General features: G+C 47.8%; 1 protein-coding gene across 2 annotated transcripts; it reads right to left on the bottom strand.

Moving 5' to 3' along the window:
- Positions 1-658: 658 nt before the first annotated feature.
- On the bottom strand, positions 659-13,133 carry STIP1 (stress induced phosphoprotein 1). 2 transcript variants are annotated; one of them, XM_060158839.1, is made up of 14 exons: positions 13,028-13,133; positions 9,892-10,101; positions 9,245-9,386; positions 8,944-9,085; positions 8,073-8,241; positions 6,695-6,821; positions 6,500-6,602; positions 6,111-6,231; positions 5,039-5,135; positions 4,775-4,899; positions 2,255-2,291; positions 1,937-2,040; positions 1,586-1,758; positions 659-1,128 (listed from the first exon to the last, which is right to left on the bottom strand). In XM_060158839.1, the coding sequence occupies exons 1-14, from the start codon at positions 13,034-13,036 to the stop codon at positions 1,056-1,058; spliced, it is 1,632 nt and encodes a 543-aa protein (XP_060014822.1). In that variant the 5' UTR covers positions 13,037-13,133; the 3' UTR covers positions 659-1,055. The 2 variants fall into 2 exon arrangements, with proteins under 2 accessions (XP_060014822.1, XP_060014820.1); XM_060158837.1 differs by lacking the exon at positions 13,028-13,133 and adding an exon at positions 12,399-12,738.
- Positions 13,134-20,443: the final 7,310 nt, after the last annotated feature.

The raw sequence follows: 20,443 nt of genomic DNA on the forward strand, positions 1-20,443 counted from the left end.
GCAAGAAGTGCAGCCAGCTGGTGGCCTCAGCAGCTTCCTAGCCCAAAAGCTGCACTCCTGGAATAAATGAAGTTTTAGTCCAGCCCCAGAAGCCACCCCAGTCCAAGTAGAGGGCTTTTAAAAACTATGTTTCATCTGTGGAAAAGTGTAATTAAAACATACTTTGAAGTCAGTTGAGAGCAGTGAGTTAAGAACTAAAACTAACATACAACTAACACAGAGCAGCTGACAGATTTGACCTTTCCAGAAAGGAGGTCCGAAGTGTCTCTTGCAATAGAAATTGTTTTCAGTTCTTGAGGGGGACCCACTGTTCTCTGGATCTCACTGGTTGCTGGCTTTGCGATTTGAGTGTGGAGAACTGACAGCACGGGAATCACCTGGAAGTTCACCTGACCCTCCGGAGCCGGAGCCACTCTGGGTCAGGAGCCTCCATGACCCCTTCCAGTTGTTCACTGAGCGACAGCACCACCTAGTGGCCACCTTGCTAGGCCAGGGAACCCAGCCAAGCTCACACCCACCCCACCCTTCAGGAAGGAAGAGAGCATGCCGGCCTGGTTCCCAGTGTTCAGTTCGCACTCAACTCTCCCAATCCAGGCTGTGACTCCTACAGGACATCTGCTTCAAAGCTTTTTGGCAAAAAAATCACTCAGGGACATAGCAGTGTATAACCACGCCTGACTGGCTTGTTTTATTGGAGAAGAGGACGTGGAGTTAACAACGTGAAGACAGTTGGGACCTGAGGTTGGGAAGAACACCCTCCCCTCCCCTTACAAGCCCACTGCCCCAAATAAAAAATAACCAACTATGGGAGAGCAGCTGAGACAGCGACTGGGGGCAGGGGAAGGAGACCATGCGTGTGCTGGGAGGGCCCAGAGGCAGCGGCTGCACGAATACGCGAGTACAAGTCTCTGAATCTTCCTCGTACGTCTGTATAAATATATAGATACGTTGTTCACTTGTTTCCCCTTCTCTCCCTTCTGCTCCGTGCTGCTTGCCGCGGTCCCAGCTCCTCTTTCCACGTGAGGGCGAAGGGAAGGGGCACGATGAGCAAGTCATCACCGAATTGCGATCAGACCCACATCCATCAATTTCTGGATCTTCTGCGCTATCACAGGATTCTTTAAGTGTCTGACAAACAAGAGGCAAAGTTATTTGAAATGAGACAACCTATAAAAATTCTTACTTGCTCGCAGAGCAAGCCCCAACCAACACAAATCCCCCTGGACACCACCAACCAACAAGAGGTGGTAAGGGAGTCCTGGCAGAGACTGCCCAGGGGGACCCACACGGGCCTCCTCTGCCACTGTTCGGAACCTGACCAGTCCTGCTGCAAAGGAGTCCAAGGACACAGGTTTAAGCTGAGACCATTCTCCCAGAAAAACTGGTCTTTCCAACTAACCACTTAAGCCATCGCCACTAACATATATAAATGAAATCCTTCCAGCTCACCATCAACTGCCAACCCTGCAAGTAAGAATTACACTATAAATATTCCACTCAGATCACACTGCTGCCAACGTTGTGCATTCTCAATGCTTTTGTCCACCTTTTCCCTCGAAGGCCATCTGCCCCCAACCTGACTCACTCGCTGAGCGCCTGGGGGTCCTTCTGCATCTGTTCCAGGATGAGCCGCATGGCCGGGTCACTCATTATCTGCTGCACCTCAGGGTCGGCCATGGCCCGCCGCTTCACATCTTCGGGGCTGTCATGTCGGTTGTACTGGGCCATCATGCAGCGCTGGTAACCATCTGCGGCCTCCTGCATTCCGGCAAAGCCAAAAGTGGAGGGTGTTAGCACTACCTGGCTCACTGCTGCAGCAGGTCCAAGATAACAGAGGTAACTGAGGGGAAGACAGACATACAGAAAAACAGGCAAGAGGGAAGACTCAGACACATGGAGGCAGGGGAGAGCTCACTGAAGGCCAGAGCAGCCCCACCTTACAGTTGGAGTCCAGGTCGAGTGCCTTCTGGTAGACATCCATGGCTTTGGTGTAGTCTTTCATCGCTTCCAAGGCAGCTGCTTTCCGTGTATAACCCTTGACTACAGACAGAAAGGGAGAGGTGAGGCATCACCTAAAAGACACTTCTGAAAGCTGCTCTTTCAACTCTTCATCTGAACACCGTTGTTCCTCAGCCTGACACTAGCTCCTAAATGTTACAAACCCGAAAGACACACAGGCAAAGAATATGCTCTCTCCTTCTCTCAACCCTCTGGCCAGTCAGGGGACAGAGAAATAGCACAGAAAGGCACTTACTGAAGGTCGGTTCTAGCTGGATGCATTCCTCACAGTCCTAGGGAGGAAAGGCAAAAAAGAATTAGGCTCATTCCTTTAGAGGAGCTACCCTAGGGCAGACTGATCACTTGGAATTACAAATCTAACTGTTCACCCAGGGCCATTACAGAACATTCTGCTTTTGTTCTAATGCTTCTTTTTTTTTTTTCTTTGCGGTACACGGGCCTCTCACTGTTGTGGCCTCTCTGGTTACGGGGCACAGGCTCCGGACGTGCAGGCTCAGCGGCCATGGCTCACGGGCCCCGACTCTCTGAGGCATGTGGGATCTTCCCGGACCGGGGCACGAACCCGTGTCCCCTGCATCGGCAGGCAGACTCTCAACCACTGCGCCACCAGGGAAGCCCTGTTCTATGTTTTACAAATTTTTATTGGAGTATAGTTGATTTACAGGTGCTATACACGTGTACAGCAAAGTAGATCCGTTATTATATATACAGATATCCACTCTTCTTTAGATTCTTTTCCCACAAAGCCATTACAGAGTACTGAGTGGAGTTCCCTGTGCTATACAGTAGGTCCTTATTACTTATCTATTTTATACATAGTAGTGTGTATATGTCAATCCCAACCTCCCAATTTATCCCTCCTCCCTCTAGTGCTTCTGTTGTTCCTGGCAGCTTGGTAATTTAACAGCAGGCCCAGCAAAAGGAGAGTAGAGAAGTAAGGAAAGCAGAACTAGAAGGGATAACAAATCCAGATCATGGACCATCTCATATAAGGGGGCTGGGACTCTTCAAAAGGCTAATGTTATGATTAAAAAAAAAAAAAAAAAAGGAACACCCCCGCTCCCCGCCCCAAAACCGAAAAGGTAGGGAAACTTCTAGTTTGAGAAACTAGAGGACATGACCACCAGATGAAACGAATGGACCTTGATATTGCCAACTTTAAAACTTTATTTTTAGACAACTAAGGAAATCTGAACATAGACATACAGCAGATGACATTATAGCCTGAGTTTTGCTATTATTAGGTGCTAATAATATTGTGACTGGACAGGGAGAGTCACTTCAGGAGATGTATGCTCAGGAATTCAGAGGTCAAGTGCCAAAATGTATCATTTCCTTTCACAAATGGTTCGCCAAAAGCGTCGATGCTTATGGTTGAAGAAAAGGCGGAAAACATAGGTATTCTGTGTATTTTTGTCTGAAATATCTTCAAAACATAAAATTACGGAGAAAAGAATGCTATGCAGTGTAGTGTGTGCACTGAGGCCCAACCAAGAAGCTCTAAGACTGGAAGCAATTCTACTCATTCTTTCCTCCCATTTGCAGATTGGCGAAGTCCTGTTCCACCTCTCAGGTGACTAACAATGTTATTCTTTGCTTTGCAAACCAACTTGCTTTTGACATTCCCCTTGTGCAGTCCCACCAGCAGCAGTGATGTCTCTAGGCCAGATGGACTGAGAAGATAGTGGCATCAAACAAAACCATCATGGACTCAGGTACTGATGTGTCTAGATAGGTAACATTTTGTCTAGTTCCCACAAGATAGTCCAGGTTTATCTCCCAGAGGACAGTTTAAACATCACCAAGAGGCACAGAGTAGCTCATGTTCAAGAGAGCTATGGAGAGTAACTCCTTCAGTGTTGAACATTATCATATCTGACCATACTTGATGTTACTGACAACAGCAGATCTATCTAACTGGAGTATGGAAGAAAAGAATGGTAAAGCTGCTGTGGAAGTTAAGGCAGTTCCTCAAAAAAATTAAACACAGAACTGTAGTACTTCCACTGTTGCATAAAATACTTGAAAGAATTGAAACCAGGGACTCAAACAGATATCTGTACACCCATGTTCACAGCAGCATTGTCCAGAACAGCCAAAAGGTGGAACAACCAATGTCCATGGATGGATGGATAAACAAAAGGTGGTCTACACAATGGAGTATTATTCAGCCATGAAAAAGGAAGTGTGACACATGCTACAACGTGAATCTTGAAGACATTATGCTAAGTGACATAAGCTAGACACAAAAGGTCCAATACTGTATGATTCCACTTACAGGAGGTCCCTAGAGCGATCAAATTCAGAGAGACAGAAAATACAACAGTGGTTGCCAGGGGCTGGGAGAGGGGGCTGGGGCGTTAGTGTTCAGGAAACGCAGTTTCCATTTGGGAAGATGAAAAAGTTCTGGAGATGGATGTTGGTGACGGCTGCACAACAATGTGGATGTACTTGACGCCACTCAACCACACACTTAAAATGTTAAGAAGGTAAACAACAAAAAATGTAAGGAAGGACAAAGGGGAGGAAAAAGGATCTACTTTCCCCAATACTCCCAACCACGAATAAATCCACAGGCCAGGACAGGGTAGACACAGGCCCTGTATTTTTACAAATTTCACATGTACATCACCACCTTGAATCTATGATCAAAATAAGAACATCAAGCTGATGCTGATGAAAACATGGAAAGAGGAAAACACATTCCTCATGCACAGGTTACGTTAACAGCTGCTCCGCATTCCCAGAGCCTCACCTTGAGTGCCAGCTGGAACTCCAGAAGTTTGGTGTAGCAGGCAGCTCGATTGCTGTACAATTTGGCATCTTTTGGGTTCCGTTTGATGGCTTCTGTATAATGCTTCATGGCCTGGGGATAGTCCCCTGAACATGGAAAAGACAAACTTAAAAAATAAAATAAAGCACACCACCAGAGCGCATCTACCCCACAGTCAGCCAAGGCACAGAAAGCACCATCTACACTGCTCTTATCCAAAAGTTCCATCATCTGAGCTGTAGGTACCTTTCTGAAAACATTCATTGCCTTTGTTCTTTTCCTCCAAGGCCAGGTCAGGGTTTATGTAGGCCAGCCGCTCTTGCTCTTTCAGGATTTTCTCTGCCTAAAAAAATTATTAATTCTTGGAATAGTCATTTAAACTCTCATAAACATTGGGCTAATAGAAAGTCTGATTAGAATTTCAATTTTCACAGTAGCAAGATTTAACTTTTGGTTTAATAATTTTATATTCCTTACAAACTATGTATAGCTTAAGTAAGCTACAAACATATATTGTACAGCATAAAGGATATAACCAGGGGGCTTCCCTGGTGGCACAGTGGTTGTCTGCCTGCCAATGCAGGGGACACGGGTTCGTGCCCTGGTCCAGGAAGATCCCAAGTGCCGCGGAGCGGCTGGGCCCGTGAGCCATGGCCGCTGAGCCTGCACGTCCGGAGCCTGTGCTCCGCAACGGGAGAGGCCACAACAGTGAGAGGCCCGCATACCACAAAAAAAAAAAAAAAAAAAAAAAAAAAGAAAAGAAAATAACCGATATTTTATAATATCTTTAAATAAAATATAATCTATAAAAATTTTGAATCACTATGTTGTACAACTGAAGTACAATTTTGTAAACCAACTTTACCGCAATTCAAAAAAAAAATTTTATATTCCTCATCATCAAGGTGTACGTACTATGAAGCAGAATGAACGGTATTGATGTATACTTGGTACGAAGATATGACCTATGTGAAAATGATATATGTATTGACAGTTCAATTTTCTGCCTAATCTTTCTGTGAATAAAATCACTCCCCTACATAATTTGGTTGTATAAGGTAAGAAAAAACTTAAATTACAATAACAACCACAACACTGTCAGAGCACTGACCCTCAACATCAACGAATTTATGGTGGAAACCTTGGCCGACAAAAAAGGCACAGCAGAAAAACTGAGTTATTCCCTACGTGTTGTCATCATTAAGTGACAGGCGCAGCATCATATACAATGACCAAAGACAACAGATTTGTCATTAAATAGTAATGACTACAACAAATAAAACAAAAAGTAGCAAAACATCCCATATCCCCTACCCACCTGTTGGCATTTCTTGAGCACATCTGGGGTTCGGTGCTCTGCCAGAGACTTGTTGTAGAAATGGATGGCATCCTTGTACTTTTCTTCTTTGAAATAGGAGTTGCCAATTCGAGCGTAAGCTCTGACAAAGACAAGAGAAAAAAGAATTTGCTAAGGGCAGAACACAGACAAGGTCAGCCCCTGCAGAGAAAAAACCATCTGCAACCAACTAGACACAAGGCCCACATCACTGCCCCAGGCACCACGCCCTTCCAACACCTTCCGTCTAGGATCCTGCAGCCTCCTTTCCAGCCCACGGCTAACACAGTATGCTGTGCAGCCAGCAGCCCCCTCTCCATGCAGACACGGAACCCTCCACACCGCTCAAGGCATTCCCAGGTCAAGCGTACTTGGCAATCTGTCGGTAGTCTTCTCGGTTTTCTCGCCCCACTTCAATGGCCTTCTCACAAAGCTCCCGGCATTTACCATAGTCGCCCTTTTCGAAGTACACGGCTGCCAGGCAGGAGGGTCAAAAAGGAAGAGTCAGCCCATGCCTCACCCCCAGGACCACGTAACAACTCCTGCACCTGTGTCCTGGGTCTCACCTGCTTGGTTGGTTATGTAAGTCATGTTGGTGGGGTCCAGGTCCTTGGCTCTGTCATAGTGTTTCAAGGCTGTGTCAAAGTCTTTCTTCTTATAGGCTTCATTCCCCAGCTCTTTTTCTTTCAGTGCCTAGATGAGGTGTGGGAGAAGTCAGTGCTGAGCACATCTAACCAGACGGCAAAGAGAGCAAGGGCCTGTGACGTCACAGGTACTACGCAGCATACACAACTAACAAGGCTACAGAAGCAGGTTCTCCACACCCACAGTGAAGTATCAGCTGTTAGAATGAAAAATTATAAACTTTCATCTCTGCTTCCTCTGCAACTCCCCCTATCCCACCTACTCTCCTGGATCTTTCTCAGCAAGTGAGGGCTTCTTCAGGGGAGAGGAAATCCCTTCAGCTTGAAAGAACTTCAGAGAGGACAACATAGTTCTGTGCTAGGTTTGATTCTGAGAGGCTGAGCAAGTTCGGTTTCTGTCGCATGCTGTCTCGAGGTCTTAGCTGTCAGGCAACACCCGCAGGGAGCGTGAGGAGCAGAAGGGGCCGTCCTGGTGGCAGGAGTCTTCGGCAGAGCTCACTACCACCCACGTTATAGGGCCTTTTTCCAGCTTTGAGGCACCATGAACAACCAACGCTTACCCATTTAAAGGTACTAAATTTGGCAACAATCTGCTGTTCCCATTTATAAGAGGGGAAATAAAATCGTTCAGGCACATGCCTCCTGCTCTGGAAGACTGAAAGTTGTTCACTTAGCAACACAGACAACTTTCAACTACACACCACGTCCAACAAGGAAACAGAAGCATAAGGAATGATAGACAGCATTCTTCCGGATCTCCGCAAGGACAAGGACCACACACAACTTTACTGTCTGGCCCTGGCTGACTTCCACATTGCCAGAACCACAGCGGCCGTGGGACTATGGACTAGTAGCTTCCACTGCCTCAAGACTTTGAGATACACGATTCCTATGAAACTGCTTGTTACGTGGACCTTTTAATATACTATTTTATTTTAAAAATATTTACTATTTATTTCAGCTGCACTGGGTCTTAGTTGCGGCACGTGGATTCTTAGTTGTGGCATGCAAACTCTTAAGTTGCAGCATGCAAGCAGGATCTAGTTCCCACCAGGGATCAAACCCAGGCCCCCTGCACTGGGAGCACAGTCTCTTACCCACTGGACCACCAGGGAAGTCCCCTGACCATTTTAATTAACAACAGTAACTTTAGCACATACTGAGCATTCAAAAAACAATCACAGCCAAGGAAAGCCTATAGATGGTCCCACCTGACACACATATTTCTAATTGACTTGGCTGTTTCTTCTAAATTCATGATAGTAAACAGTGCTAAAAAAAAAAAAAAAGAGCGAGACACCTGCTTCTTATTCTCTGGAAGATCTTCTTCCATTGGCTCTGGTTTTGTCTCCTTTCTGGGAGGAGGCGGCGGTGGAGGTGTCACAACTTCCTCTTCTTCATCCATACCACCTAGATCGACCCCAAGGAGGACGCTGAGAGTAGTCATGATCCGGGGATCTTGCAATTTCCTAGTATTGGTTAAAAAAACAAAAAAACAGCACTTAGTCCTCTCCACAACTGATCTTAAACCCCATTTACTGCTAAAGCCCAGATTACTGTATATAAAAGCTTCTCACCCATGAGAAGGTTCCTAGATCCTGTACTAAAAGTTACAAATGGGGAATACTCAACCCTTCAAATATCCATATAAAATGAGGTAACACAGACCAAATTTATTTCTTGAGGCCAGCAGATACACAGAGAAATGAGTTATAGATACACTTTGTCTGATCTCAGGAGCCAGAGGGATTCAGACAGTCACAGATAGCAGTACAAGGTTTGGAGAGACCTCTTTAGATCTGACATCCTTTCAACCTTGCGTTTCCACTCCAATATACCAACAGAGAGAGGGGGTCCTATGTGTAAAGAAAGGATAGGGTTGGTGCTAGGTCAGCATAGCAGGAGAGCAGTGAAGAGGCAGAGGAGGGTTAGAACAAACACTCCAGATTACTCTAATATATACTCCCCCTGACCCTTTCTAAAAATACAAATAATAATAAAAAAAACAAATAAACAGTAACCAAAACAATAAACTCCTACTGCTCTTTGGAGACAAAACAAAGGGAGAAACCCTGCAGTCCGGTCGAGGGAACCGCCTGCCACAGGATCCCAGGAAGAAAGCACAACGTTCATGTCCATTTCCAGAGACAAACGGTGCCGCCTTGACTTACGTGCCCAGGTCGGAGGGCTTGTTCCGCAGCTGCTCTATCATTTCCCGGTAGGTAGGATCAGCGAGCAGAATCTTTGTCCTGGGATCACTCTCCAACTTCTGGTATAGATTAGGCATGTTGAAAGGGTTCATGAATTTCCTCTCTGTTTCAAACAAAGGAAAGCACATCACTAGGAGTCAGTTACTATGCCCACACAGCCTACTAGACCAACACTGGGGGATGGGGGAGCCTCCAAGTTAATCCCAATTAAAAAATAATAGTAAATAAAAGGAGAAGAGCAGTATACGTGGTGCCTGCCTACCTGCCAACCGGGCCTCCATATTCTGTAACCCTTCTTTGAGCTGGGGGTTGTTTGCTTCATGTTTTAAACCCTCCTCATAGGTTTGCTTGGCTTCTTCAAATCGGTTTAAGAACTCAAGAGCTGCTGCTTTTCGAGAATAGCCCTTAAACCAGCAAAGAAAAATACCAAAATGAAAGACACCTAGCGGTAAATTACTAAGATGAACTCAAAAAAATCTATTTTACATTTCATGAAACAAAATGGGTATTCACGTGAAGGCCTAAGAAAAAACAGAAAGAGGAGCAGGATACAGCAATGGTGTATCATCGACCCTGTAGAACACAGCCTAATATCTAAGGTGCACACCTGCCCCCTCCCAGTTCATCTTTCGACCCTAAGTGTTGTCAGAATTTTGGGTCGTGTTTTCCTTCCTAGCAGTACAAAAAATAAGACATGTCTTAACCGATGGTACCTCAGATTTGATGAAACATGCCACCACTCTGAGAAACAATCTCAAACAGGTAGGAAGAATACTGGGGGGAGGGGAATAATCAACTATGAGTCTCTCGGGATAGGCAACTAGGCAAGCCAGGAGGGCTGGTATTTAAGAACTGCCCCCCAAAGGAGTTTCTGGGCACCTGAGGAGCCCCAGCGTGCACACAGCTTACCTTGCCCCAGTCAGGCTTCAGGTCCACGGTTCTGCAGCCGTCCTCGTAAGCCTTCTGGTAGTCTCCTTTCTTGGCATAGGCTGCGGAACGATTGCTGTAGAGCACGTGGTTCTGGGGGTCTAACTTAATGGCTTCCGAGTAGCACTGCAACGCGTCATCGATGTTGCCAGCACTCAGGGCCTTGTTGCCCTTTTCTTTGAGTTCATTTACCTGAGAAGAAAAGGAACCAATATAGTTTCTCTCCATAAAATGTCTCTTTAGTCCCAATTTCTTAGGGGATACCCATTCCTTTCCGCAGCTATTGACAAACAGGTTACTTTATGGATCAGAAAAGAGAAATCACAGATTCATTAATTTACATTTCCCACACCTTTGGGAACCAGCAAGGAAAAAATAACCAGGAAGAAGCGGCCTGACACTGTTCTTTGCTGGCTCCCCTGTGGATCAGTGAGAACTCCAGCCACTCTTCCAAAAGTCTCTACTTTGAGCTGATGAAGCCACTCTAGAACATACTCATGAGTTCCTTTTGTGGAAAAACAAATTCATTTGCCATGGATTTCCACAGTTCGAATGATAAACTGGACACAGGCCTAGTTACTCCTCACAGGAAGAGGCAACCAAGAAGGAAGTGGACTGAGCTTGCACTGATACATGCTTCAGCAACCTGCCGGCTCCAGGAGCATCAAGACGCTCACCTATGATCAAAGAACAATCTGTTTCCACTTACAGATGTGGTAACATGTCACAACACGATAGATTACTGGTCTGTTCCTTAACGGGTAAAGGAAAGCTAGAAAAAAAGTTTTTGTCATGCTTAAGTATTAATATGCTACTAAAAGAATGAAGAAGAATAAAGAAACACTATTTGTGGTTCAATCCACTATCCTCTCAAATATCTGGAATGAAAACAGCAGGAACGCATCAAAACGTTTAATAAAGTGACCCTGGCCCTATCAGAACAGGATCCTAATTAAAGGGCTTCTCCTAACCAGGAAGCCCTACAAGAGGGGAGGGTCATCCCTCAAATGCATACACACTTGGTGAGACTAAGCTGTGTCCCTCAAGACACAAAGTCATTCTTTCTTGGTACCTATCATCTGCCCATGACCCAGTGTACTGATGCAAGAAAGAGTTCTGTTATGAGAAATGACTTTGGAACCTTGAGGCACACCAATTCGGAACCTCCACCAACCAGAGATGTTAGAGAGACAAGCTCTATGAGAAAAAAGGAAAAGAAACTACCAAGACGCTGGCCAGAAGGCAAAAAGTTTAAAAACTCAATACCACGAGGCAGCTGAGAACAGCTAGGTGAAGTTCTTGCCTATCCTACAGAACACCTTCCAAACTGGGCACCTACCTGCAGTAGGTCAGGAAATCAAGTTCATACACAACCAGCACTTTAAAACATCAAATGGAATAGAAAATGTCAGCATGTGGTACGTATAATACAGTAAGTTGTTCTGACATGTTATACAGTTGTATATCTGTATTGGGTCAAATTTTAAAAGTTTATCACTATGAGATTTATTTGAAAGGTGCTTAGTTTAAAAAACACAATTTTGGACACTCAAATTTGTCCAACTTTAGGAATATTTCCTAAAACTGAAACACGGATCTCAGAATAATAATTTTAAAAAAAGCTACATATTGAATGGGGGCAAGACAGTAGGTTCTAACACACCTGGAGTAAAATGCCAGGCCATTTGTACAACAGGCATGGTAAACGTGCAGTCCCTGAGTTTAGTCACTCACAGTCTACCTGTACCTACACTTCTACAATGGGCAATTGCGATTAAGAAAAATTTTTTTCCTCTTTTGATAATGGCGGGATGAGAGCTTTTCTTGAATTTAACACAGCAATGTGTTTCTCACATCAGCCCTCTGTCTCTTGTCTATATCACAGCCTAATGAATCCCAGATACAATTTAATTATCACAAGAGCTCAAAATGTTTATTAACCTCTCCGTTTCCACTCTAATTTTTAAAAATTTAGCGAAGAGGCCCCAGGTTTGGCTAAAAGAGTAATACCTATACTAAGGCAAAAGGTTCGACTTTGTAGATCACACCTGAACACCCGAGCTGTCCCCCCACTCCCCCCAGTCAATCTTTACAGACTAATAACAGCTTCCAATTGAATAAAACCTTACTGGGCTTTTCACAACTCTCAGGCCACAGAGGGTACAATTAAGTCACTGAAAGCAACTAGCAGCAGCTTCAAACTCGGCCCCCCAACAATGCCGAGAGGAGTTAAATAACTTACTGCTTATCTGTATATTCTAAATTTTCTAAGCACTAATTCCTCCTTCTGCAATTTGAAACCGAAGTTTTGTAAGTATCAGTCCTGTTACTCTTGAATCGCACGCACACAGAAAGAAAAACGAGGAGGGGGAGGGGCCTCACATACGTTTGTAAAAACACTGGTAGGGATGAAATTCATTCCAAGGACTTTTGCTGCACCCTCCCCTTTCCTGCATCATGAAAAGAAGTCGGCCTGCTGCTCGTCATACCTTCACTAAACACTCTTCCATCCCGGCCTTTTCAGATGCAGAGAAGTAGGATTTTCCCTACTTCTGGCTACTAAGTCCATCAGCTACTTCCAGTGTATTCCCGTCCCCGCTCCCCGAATTCCTCCAAGTTAACTGTGCCAAGTCCTGGGTAGTCTCTTCGTCCGCAATCTCTGATCCCCCTTTCAGATGACGAACTTCCAGAGGTTGACCCGATCCCTCCTGCCTTTCGCAAGGCCCCTCGCCCACCTCCATCCCTCCCAGCGCCTAGGGCGCCATCCCCCTGCTCAGCCTGGACCCACTTCCCGAGAGAGCTCCGGAGTCCGGCCGCGGCTCCTCTTCCCGCCGCGAGCCGGACTTATGCCGAACTAATACGTCTTCCAGCCCATCTCGCCGAGTCGGGTGGCGACAGGCACTGAGCCGAACCCGCGCTCCCCACAGCCAACCCTCGCTCCCCGCCCGCCCGCCGCGGCCCTCACGCCCTCGCCGCCTCAGCTGCTCCGGCGGCCCCGGCCCCCACCCCGGCCGCCCCGGCCGCCCCAATCGGGCTCCCGCCCCGCTCCTCCACCCGCGGCCTGGCCTCAGCGGCTCATCGAACGGCCCCGGGCCTTAGCCCGCCCCTCCCCCTTCACCTGCTCCATAGCCCGGCCCGGAACCCAGTTGAATAGACTCCGTCCGCTCCGCGTTCCCAACCGCACGCGCCGCCTTCTGGAACCTACTAGAAGCTGCCGGGACCCCCAAATCCCGCCCCTTCCTCTCTGGCTCACTGGTCGCGCTCCTCTAGGCGTCTTTCTGAGCTTTTCTACTATTGGCTTGAAGTCTAGCCCATCATCTTTGCTTCTCTCTCATTGGACAATATGGAGAACCCTGCCTCCCCCGCATCTCGGGATCGGGCGTTCCCCTAAAAGCTCCGCCCATCACAAGCTCTATGATTGGAGGGAAGGGCAGACCTCTGCGACAGTGATTGGTCGTTTGGTCCGCCAATCGTGGCCGCGCTGGCCGCGCCCATTGGTCCTGTTCTTTCTGGAAATTTCCACCTCTCCCATTGGGCTGACGGACTCCATGACGGAACCGCCTTCAGATTTTAAAAAATTTCAATTGGGCGGTGAGTTGCAGACACTTTGCTCTGATAGGTTTAAATTGATGCCCTTCAAAGAGCAGGGTGGGGTTTTACGGTAGCCGTGGTTTATGGGAGCCCAAGGCCGCGTCCGCCGTCTGCAGCGGTGGTTCGCCAGGCTGCGGTATTGGCGGGGTCGCTGGGGTCGCTGGCCGCTTCCTTTCTCGCTCTGCGGGTAGTGTGGCCAAGGCAATTCGCTCCTCCCCGGAGGCAGAGAGCCCTGGTCCTTTGCCCGAGCGTCGGGCTCGGGGGTCGCAGCCTGGGGGCGGGGGGCGGTTGGCCGTTTGGGTCGGCTTCGGGAGAGACCCCCGACGCGTTCCCGGATCCCGCTGTTGGGTTTGGGTGTTCGAACATCCCGCGTGGTGGTGAAGGCGCCGGGGCTTGGGTAGGACAGGCCTGGAATCTCACCTTGGCGGGGACCCTCCGTGGAATGGCCCCACCTCTATGAATCTTTCGGGAAGGGAGTTTGGTAATCCAGGGCCGTGGATCGTTCATATTTATGCAGTAGACTGTTTATTACTTAATGAAGGAGAGCTATCTCCGTTATTCGGAGGTAAAGGGGTAAGGGAGACAAAAGACCTCACTGAGGTGCCCGATCACCTGGCGGGCGGCGGCGGCCGGGGCGGTCCTTAAAATCGCGGCTCTTCTGCCAGAGGCAGGGCAGGTACCCGTAGAGAAGCGAAAGGATTTAGAGCGTGAGAGAGAAATGATTGTGGTTCACGGAGCAAAGCAGCCGCATGACGGGTCTGGAGGGAGCTTAGATGAGGGTCTTGGGCCCTGCTGTGATCTCTCTCCCCCACGCCCGCTGGGTAATGGCGTCCCTTCCCAGGGTTTAACTGCCCTCTATGCTAATAGGTTGTCTCCACAGCGTTCTTTTCCATCCCAGCTGTCTGACCCATTCTCGACACTACAGCCAAGGTCACTGTAGATCCGCTTGCCTGATAACCCCCTCCTTTGCTCGAAACTCTTGGAGGCTTTTAGATTGGGGGTCAGGGCCTGTCTAACATCGCAGGCCTACTTTTCCCACCTCTTCTTTCCCTGTCCTCCACCTTCAGCACCAGTCTCCAGCCACACTGACCTGTCTGTTCCTTGAACTAGGTGGGCTCCTCACTTGGGGCCTGCCTGCAAGATGTTTCCTCTGCTGGGATCGCCCTTCCACCAACTCTGCCAGGTTAGCATCTCCTCAGGTTTTTAAGGCTGAGATGAGCTGTCAGGGTTCCTTGACGACCTGCCCCCAACGAACTCACTAATTTCTGCCCACCTATTATTTGCTTTCACAGCATCATGGTCTACACATGTGTCCAATCACATACTAAACCAGAGACTGGTATCTGTACCACATTTTGTAGGGCCTACAAGGGCCTTGTATCTTTTCCTTTAGATCCTTGTCTTCCAGCTGCGTTGTACAGCGTTTTGCACGTAGCAGGTAATCATTAATTCATCAAATACGCCCTATAATTTTTTAGGTAATTGTGGGCACTGGGGAAATGCAGTGAGCAATCCTGACAAAAATCACTGTTTTTGTGGTGCTCATTTTAATGAGAGACAAACTAAAAAAAGTTTGCATGGTGTATCTGCGGTAGAGAAAAATAAAGCAGAGCGTTGGGCAAGTGGGGCAGTGTTGCATTTTCAGTAGGGGTCCAGATCAAACCCAGTGAGAAGCTAATATTTGAGAAAAAACCTGAGGAAGTGAAGGAGTGAGATTCATGGATATCCTAGGGAAGAACCTTGCTGTCAGAGGGAACAGCAGATGCAAAGGCCTTGTGACCAGAATGGCAGGGGCAGGGAGGGAGTGGGAGGTGGGGCTAGAGGAAGCAGGAGCAGATCCTGCAGAATGGGAGGCAATTGTGTTCACTTGGAAACATGCAGAAAAGTGATGTGATCTGACAGTTTTATCAGGATCCCTCTGATTGCTGTATCGATGAAGAGGACGAAAGCAGAGGAACCTCTTAGGAAGCTGTTGCAGGATTCTAGGAGAGGGGTGATGGTGCCGTGGGCCAGGGTGGGAGCAGAGGATGGGTGAGAAAAGTTGGATTCAGAATGCATTTTGGAAGAGCTGACAGGATCTGTTGATGTATGGGTGTAGAGCACGAAGGAAGGAGGTGACTCCAAGGTGTTTGGCCTCTTACTCATCTGCTAAGTTAAATCTGTCAACGAGACCTTTCCTTTCTTCTTGGCACCGTCCCCAGACCACCGCACTCCTGCCAATCCCACTGCTGCCCCCCAGCCCAGCTCTTTCTCCACCTCTGGAGGCCTTTTGAGGCCTTATATCGTCTCCTCAACAGCCTCTCTCCAGGCTTCTTTGCCATCCCTCCCTCTCTGTGATCTGGTCTCTGCTGTCACACATCTTTTTTATAGTTCTGTGTGTGGTACAGTACTCTGGGTACAGGGGCTCAACAGTGAGCAAGGCAGCCCTCAGATGCAGCTTCTGCACACATGGACCTTGTTTTCTAGTGGGAGAGACAGATGGTACTTAAACTCCACAGCTGTGTGACTTCTAGCAACGTGCCTACCTCTTTGTGCTTCAGTTGCTTTCATTTTAAAATGTGGATGAAAAAGTTTCAGTGTTAGAAAAGTTGTGAGGATTGAATGATTGGATATTTACAAAGCACTGAGAACAGTGCCTGACGACAGAATAAGTACCATATACATTTGTGAAATAAAAATAAAGTTACAAATAAAGATAATTCTAAAGAGTGGTGTGTGCTATAAAGAAAACAAAAAGTAAGGATAAAGAGTTACCAGGGAGGCAGGGAAGGAGTGCCTAGAGGTGGGGGGTTAGTGAAGGCCCCTTAGACTTGCAGTTATGAAAAGCAAGACACGGACAGTGTTCCAGACAGGGCAACAGGAAGTGCAAAGACCCTGAGACTGAAACAAATTTGGAATTTTCAAGGAACCCAAAGAAGGCTTTTCTAGTATCCTTGTCTGTAAATGAAGATGATGAACTGCCTATGACTTCCCAAGGTCACTCTTGAGGATTAAACAAAGTAATCCATACTCCAATTTTTGTTTATTTATTTATTAATTTATGGCTGCATTGGGTCTTTGTTGCTGTGTGCGGGCTTTCTCTGGTTGCGGAGATTGGGGGCTACTCTTGTAGCAGTGCACGGGCTTCTCATTGTGGTGGCTTCTCTTGTAGACCTTGGGCTCTAGTCATGCGGGCTTCAGTAGTTGTGGCTCACGGGCTCAGTAGTTGTGGCTTGCGAGCTCTAGAGCGCAGGCTCTGTCATTAGTTGCTCCACAGCATGTGGAATCTTCCTGTACCAGGGCTCGAACCTGTGTCCCCTGCACTGGCAGGTGGATTCTTAACCACTACACCACCAGGGAAGTCCCAGAGAGCCCTCTTTGAGAAAAGAAAAATACAGATTAAAAAAAAGCATGGTACTTTAGAAGGAGTGCGAATGAGGCACCTTGAGGTTTAAGCTTATCCAGTGTCATGGTAAAGCCACTTCTGAACATTGTGATTTCCACCAACTCAGGCTTCTCCAAGTGAACTCAGAGCCCGCCCTTGGGGGCCAGGAGGCAGTGATGCGGGCTGGCTGGCCAGTGCCCCCTTCCCCAGGTCCCTGGAACTAAAGCATAAGCTCCGCCACAGCAGGCATCCTGGCCCTTGGCGATGCGTGATGCTTCGAGTGATTCATGCTGCTCTTTAGGTGGGGAGCAAAATGGCCAGGGCTGCGTTTGGAGTCAACTCTGAGGCTGTAAATCCTGCAGCAAATGAGAGACTGACGGGGTCACCGCGTGCAACCAGATTCTCTGCAGAGCAAATTCCCAGTTTTAAAGTTCTCCCAGGAGTTCCCTAGTGTCCAAGTGGTTAGAAATCCGGGCTTTCACTGCCATGGCCCGGTTTCAATCCTTGGTCAGCATGGGAGTGAGGAGTGAGAAGTGAGGAGTGGGGGTTAGGGGAAGGTTGCAGCTCAGAATTCTCGCATCTGTAGAACATGGAATTTTTGTTTTTATAAGAACTTTCAGTGTTGGAGTGGAAATTTAAGACAACCTGAGTTTCCTTCTCCACGTGAGAGTGAAGTTCCATTCCATGTTTTGAGAAATCCCTAAAGAATATTTTCATTTCCCACATAACTGAGTGATTCCAACTTTGAGCTACCTGTTACCACAGAGTCTGAGTCCTGATTAGCAGGAAAGGTGTGGGGGGGGAATAAAGTGCCGTAGAGTTCTGCTCAATTCAGTGAACTCGTACAGAGCCAGGAACTGTGCCAGATACTTCAAGGAATAAAACGATGGTAATTATTATCCGATAATTACTTACCAGAGAGCCCAGAGCCCAGTTCGGGAGCTCGCCATCCACAGGCCCTCCCGGGGTGCTCTCAGCCAGTCTCGTGGCTATAAACACATCCCGGATGACTCCCACATTAGCTTCGGTTCAGATCTCGCTCCCAAGTTCCAGACTTGTCTACCCAGCTGCCTCCTCAATGTCTCCATTTGGATGGCAAATGGACTTCCCAACGTGTTCGAATCAGAACTGATAATCTCCCCTGAAGCTGTTTCTCCCTTGACTTCCCTCTCTTCAGTGGCCTCGCTATTCTTGGGCTGGTTCAGGCTGAAAACTTGGGAGGCATCCTTGACGTTCACAACCACATCCAGTTCATCAGCAAATTTTGTCAGGGGGACACAGGCCCTTCTGCAAGTCCCCAGCCATTTCTTGGCTTTGGGAAGGGGAACGGAGTGTTGGCTCCCTGAACTGGTAGGTGGCCAGAGGCAGAAGGGACCCCCGGCCTGGGCTCCCAGGCCATATCGAGGCCTCCCACGCTAGATGCTGCTTCCAGAGGGCAGGGCCTGAGATTTGTTCAGTGCCGTGCGCCCTCAGGGCCTGGAACCTAGTCCCTGCTTGTAAGAGTTTGGTGAATGAGCAAATGGAGCTGATCATCCTTCTCCTACCCCATGGGACCCTCAGCCCCTCCCAGGGAGGCTCTCTGGCCTTCTTCCCTCTAGACTTCCTTGCTCCCTATTCGGCTTACTCTTCTCTGGGCCAAATGGTTGAGTCCCTTCAGATTCAAACATCTCAATCCCACTGTTTCTGTTATCTGTTTCTTGAGAAATACCAAGTAGTGCAGAGTGTGAGCATGGGGAAATGGGCCCTCCCATGTCCTATTGATGGGAAGTTACACTTAGTAACATCTATTTAAAATACAAAAAGCAGGGCTTCTCTGGTGGCGCAGTGGTTGAGAGTCCGCCTGCTGATGCAGGGGACACAGGTTCGTGCCGTGTGGAAGATCCCACATGCTGCGGAGCAGCTGGGACTGTAAGCCATGGCCGCTGAGCCTGCGCGTCCGGAGCCTGTGCTCCGCAACGGCAGAGGTCACAACAGTGAGAGGCCCGCATACAGCCAAAAAAAAATACAAAATGCAATTCCACGCTTACAGATTTATCCCACCTGGGCCCAGCCTGGTGGCACAAGGATGTATACTGCAGCCCTGTTTGTGACAGCAAAAGGAATAGCACCCAATTACATGTGTATCCATGGAGGATACTGGGAAACACGATGTTGCTGCCAGAGGACGGAATATTAGTGAGTGTTCAAAAGAACACTCCGGTAGATATTGACATGGAAACATGCCCATGATAGACTGCAGAACGACGAAAGTCATGCAGCAGTGTGTATGCCGAATCTTACTTTTGGTAAAAAAAAAATGTGTGTGTATCTTTCTATATGATTATATATGCATGGGAAAAGTCTAGACAGATGTATAGCTAACTGCTAAAGTTGTTGCTTCTGTGGTTTGGGAATGGGGAGGGGTGCTGCATTCATTTGCTGGGGCTGCCATAACTAAATACCACAGATTTGATTCGGTGACTTGAACCACAGAAATTAATTTTCCCACAGTTCTGGAAGTCCAAGATCAAGGTGCTGATAGATCTGATTTCTTCTGAGGGCTCTCCCCTTGGCCTGCAGACGGCTACCTTCTCACTGTTTCCTCACATGGTCTTTCCTCTATGCAAGCACGCATCCCCAGTGTCTGTGTATCCAACTTTCCTCTTCTTTTTTTTTTGGCCACACCACGTAGCTTGCGGGATCTCGGTTCCCTGACCAAGGATTGAACATGGGCCTAGGCAGTGAAAGCCCAGCGTCCTAACCATTAGGCCACCAGGGACCTCCCAAACTTTCCTCTTCTTATAAGGACACCAATCAGATTGGATCAGGGCCCACCCTGAGGGCCTCGGTTTAATTTCATCACCCCTTTAAAGACTGTCTCCAAATACTGTCCCATTCTGAGGTATTGAGGGTTGGGAATTTAACATATGAATTTTTTTTTGGGGGGGGACACGATTCAGCCAATAACAGAGGCTTTCACTTTCTATTACGTTGTTAAAATTTGTTACAATGGGGACGTCCCTGGTGGTCCAGTGGTTAACACTCTGCGCTTCCACTGCAGGGGGCATGGGTTTGATCCCTGGTCAGGGAACTAAGATCCCACAGGCTGCGCGGTGTGGCATGGGGGGGGTGAGGGGGCAAAAACATTTCTTACACTGAACACTGCTATTCGAGCTAAATGTCCCCAGAGCATCAACCTCCTTCCCAGGCCTTCTCTGAAGTCAGAGGAGGGGCAGCTAGTGACCTCTGCCAGCCCAGCCAGCTCCAGGGCCCTCTGAGGCCCCTCCCCTGAGGAAGGCAGTGTGAGCCACTCCGGATCACTGGCCAGGTCCTCAGACCCACACTGAGAGGAAGCAGATGGAGGGGCCTCTGCCATGCAGGCCTGTGATTTATAGCTACATGTTCTGGACATTTAATACCTTGTAATCCATCCTTCCCCTTCACACCTCTCAGTATAACAACAATATGATATTGGCCAATGAAACAGGTAGGTGATAAAATATGAAGAGAGCGCTACAACCTGGATGAAGGGAGGTGCAAAATTGTGATCACACAGCAAAGATGTTAGGGGGACCTGGGAGGTGCAGGGGTTCCTCTCTC

This window comes from Lagenorhynchus albirostris, chromosome 9 (assembly GCF_949774975.1).
Source record: "Lagenorhynchus albirostris chromosome 9, mLagAlb1.1, whole genome shotgun sequence".
Taxonomy (NCBI): Eukaryota; Metazoa; Chordata; class Mammalia; order Artiodactyla; family Delphinidae; genus Lagenorhynchus; species Lagenorhynchus albirostris.

What these genes read in the sequence shown, in the direction of transcription:
- STIP1 (XM_060158837.1), bottom strand. Translation starts at nt 12,419, where the DNA reads ATGGAAGAGTGTTTAGTGAAG. An exon ending in TATGGAGGCCCGGTTGGCAG is followed by an intron (nt 9,086 to 9,244) that starts GTAGGCAGGCAC and finishes TGTTTGAAACAG; the next exon opens with AGAGGAAATTCATGAACCCT. An exon ending in ACCTGGACTCCAACTGTAAG is followed by an intron (nt 1,759 to 1,936) that starts GTGGGGCTGCTC and finishes GCCGGAATGCAG; the next exon opens with GAGGCCGCAGATGGTTACCA.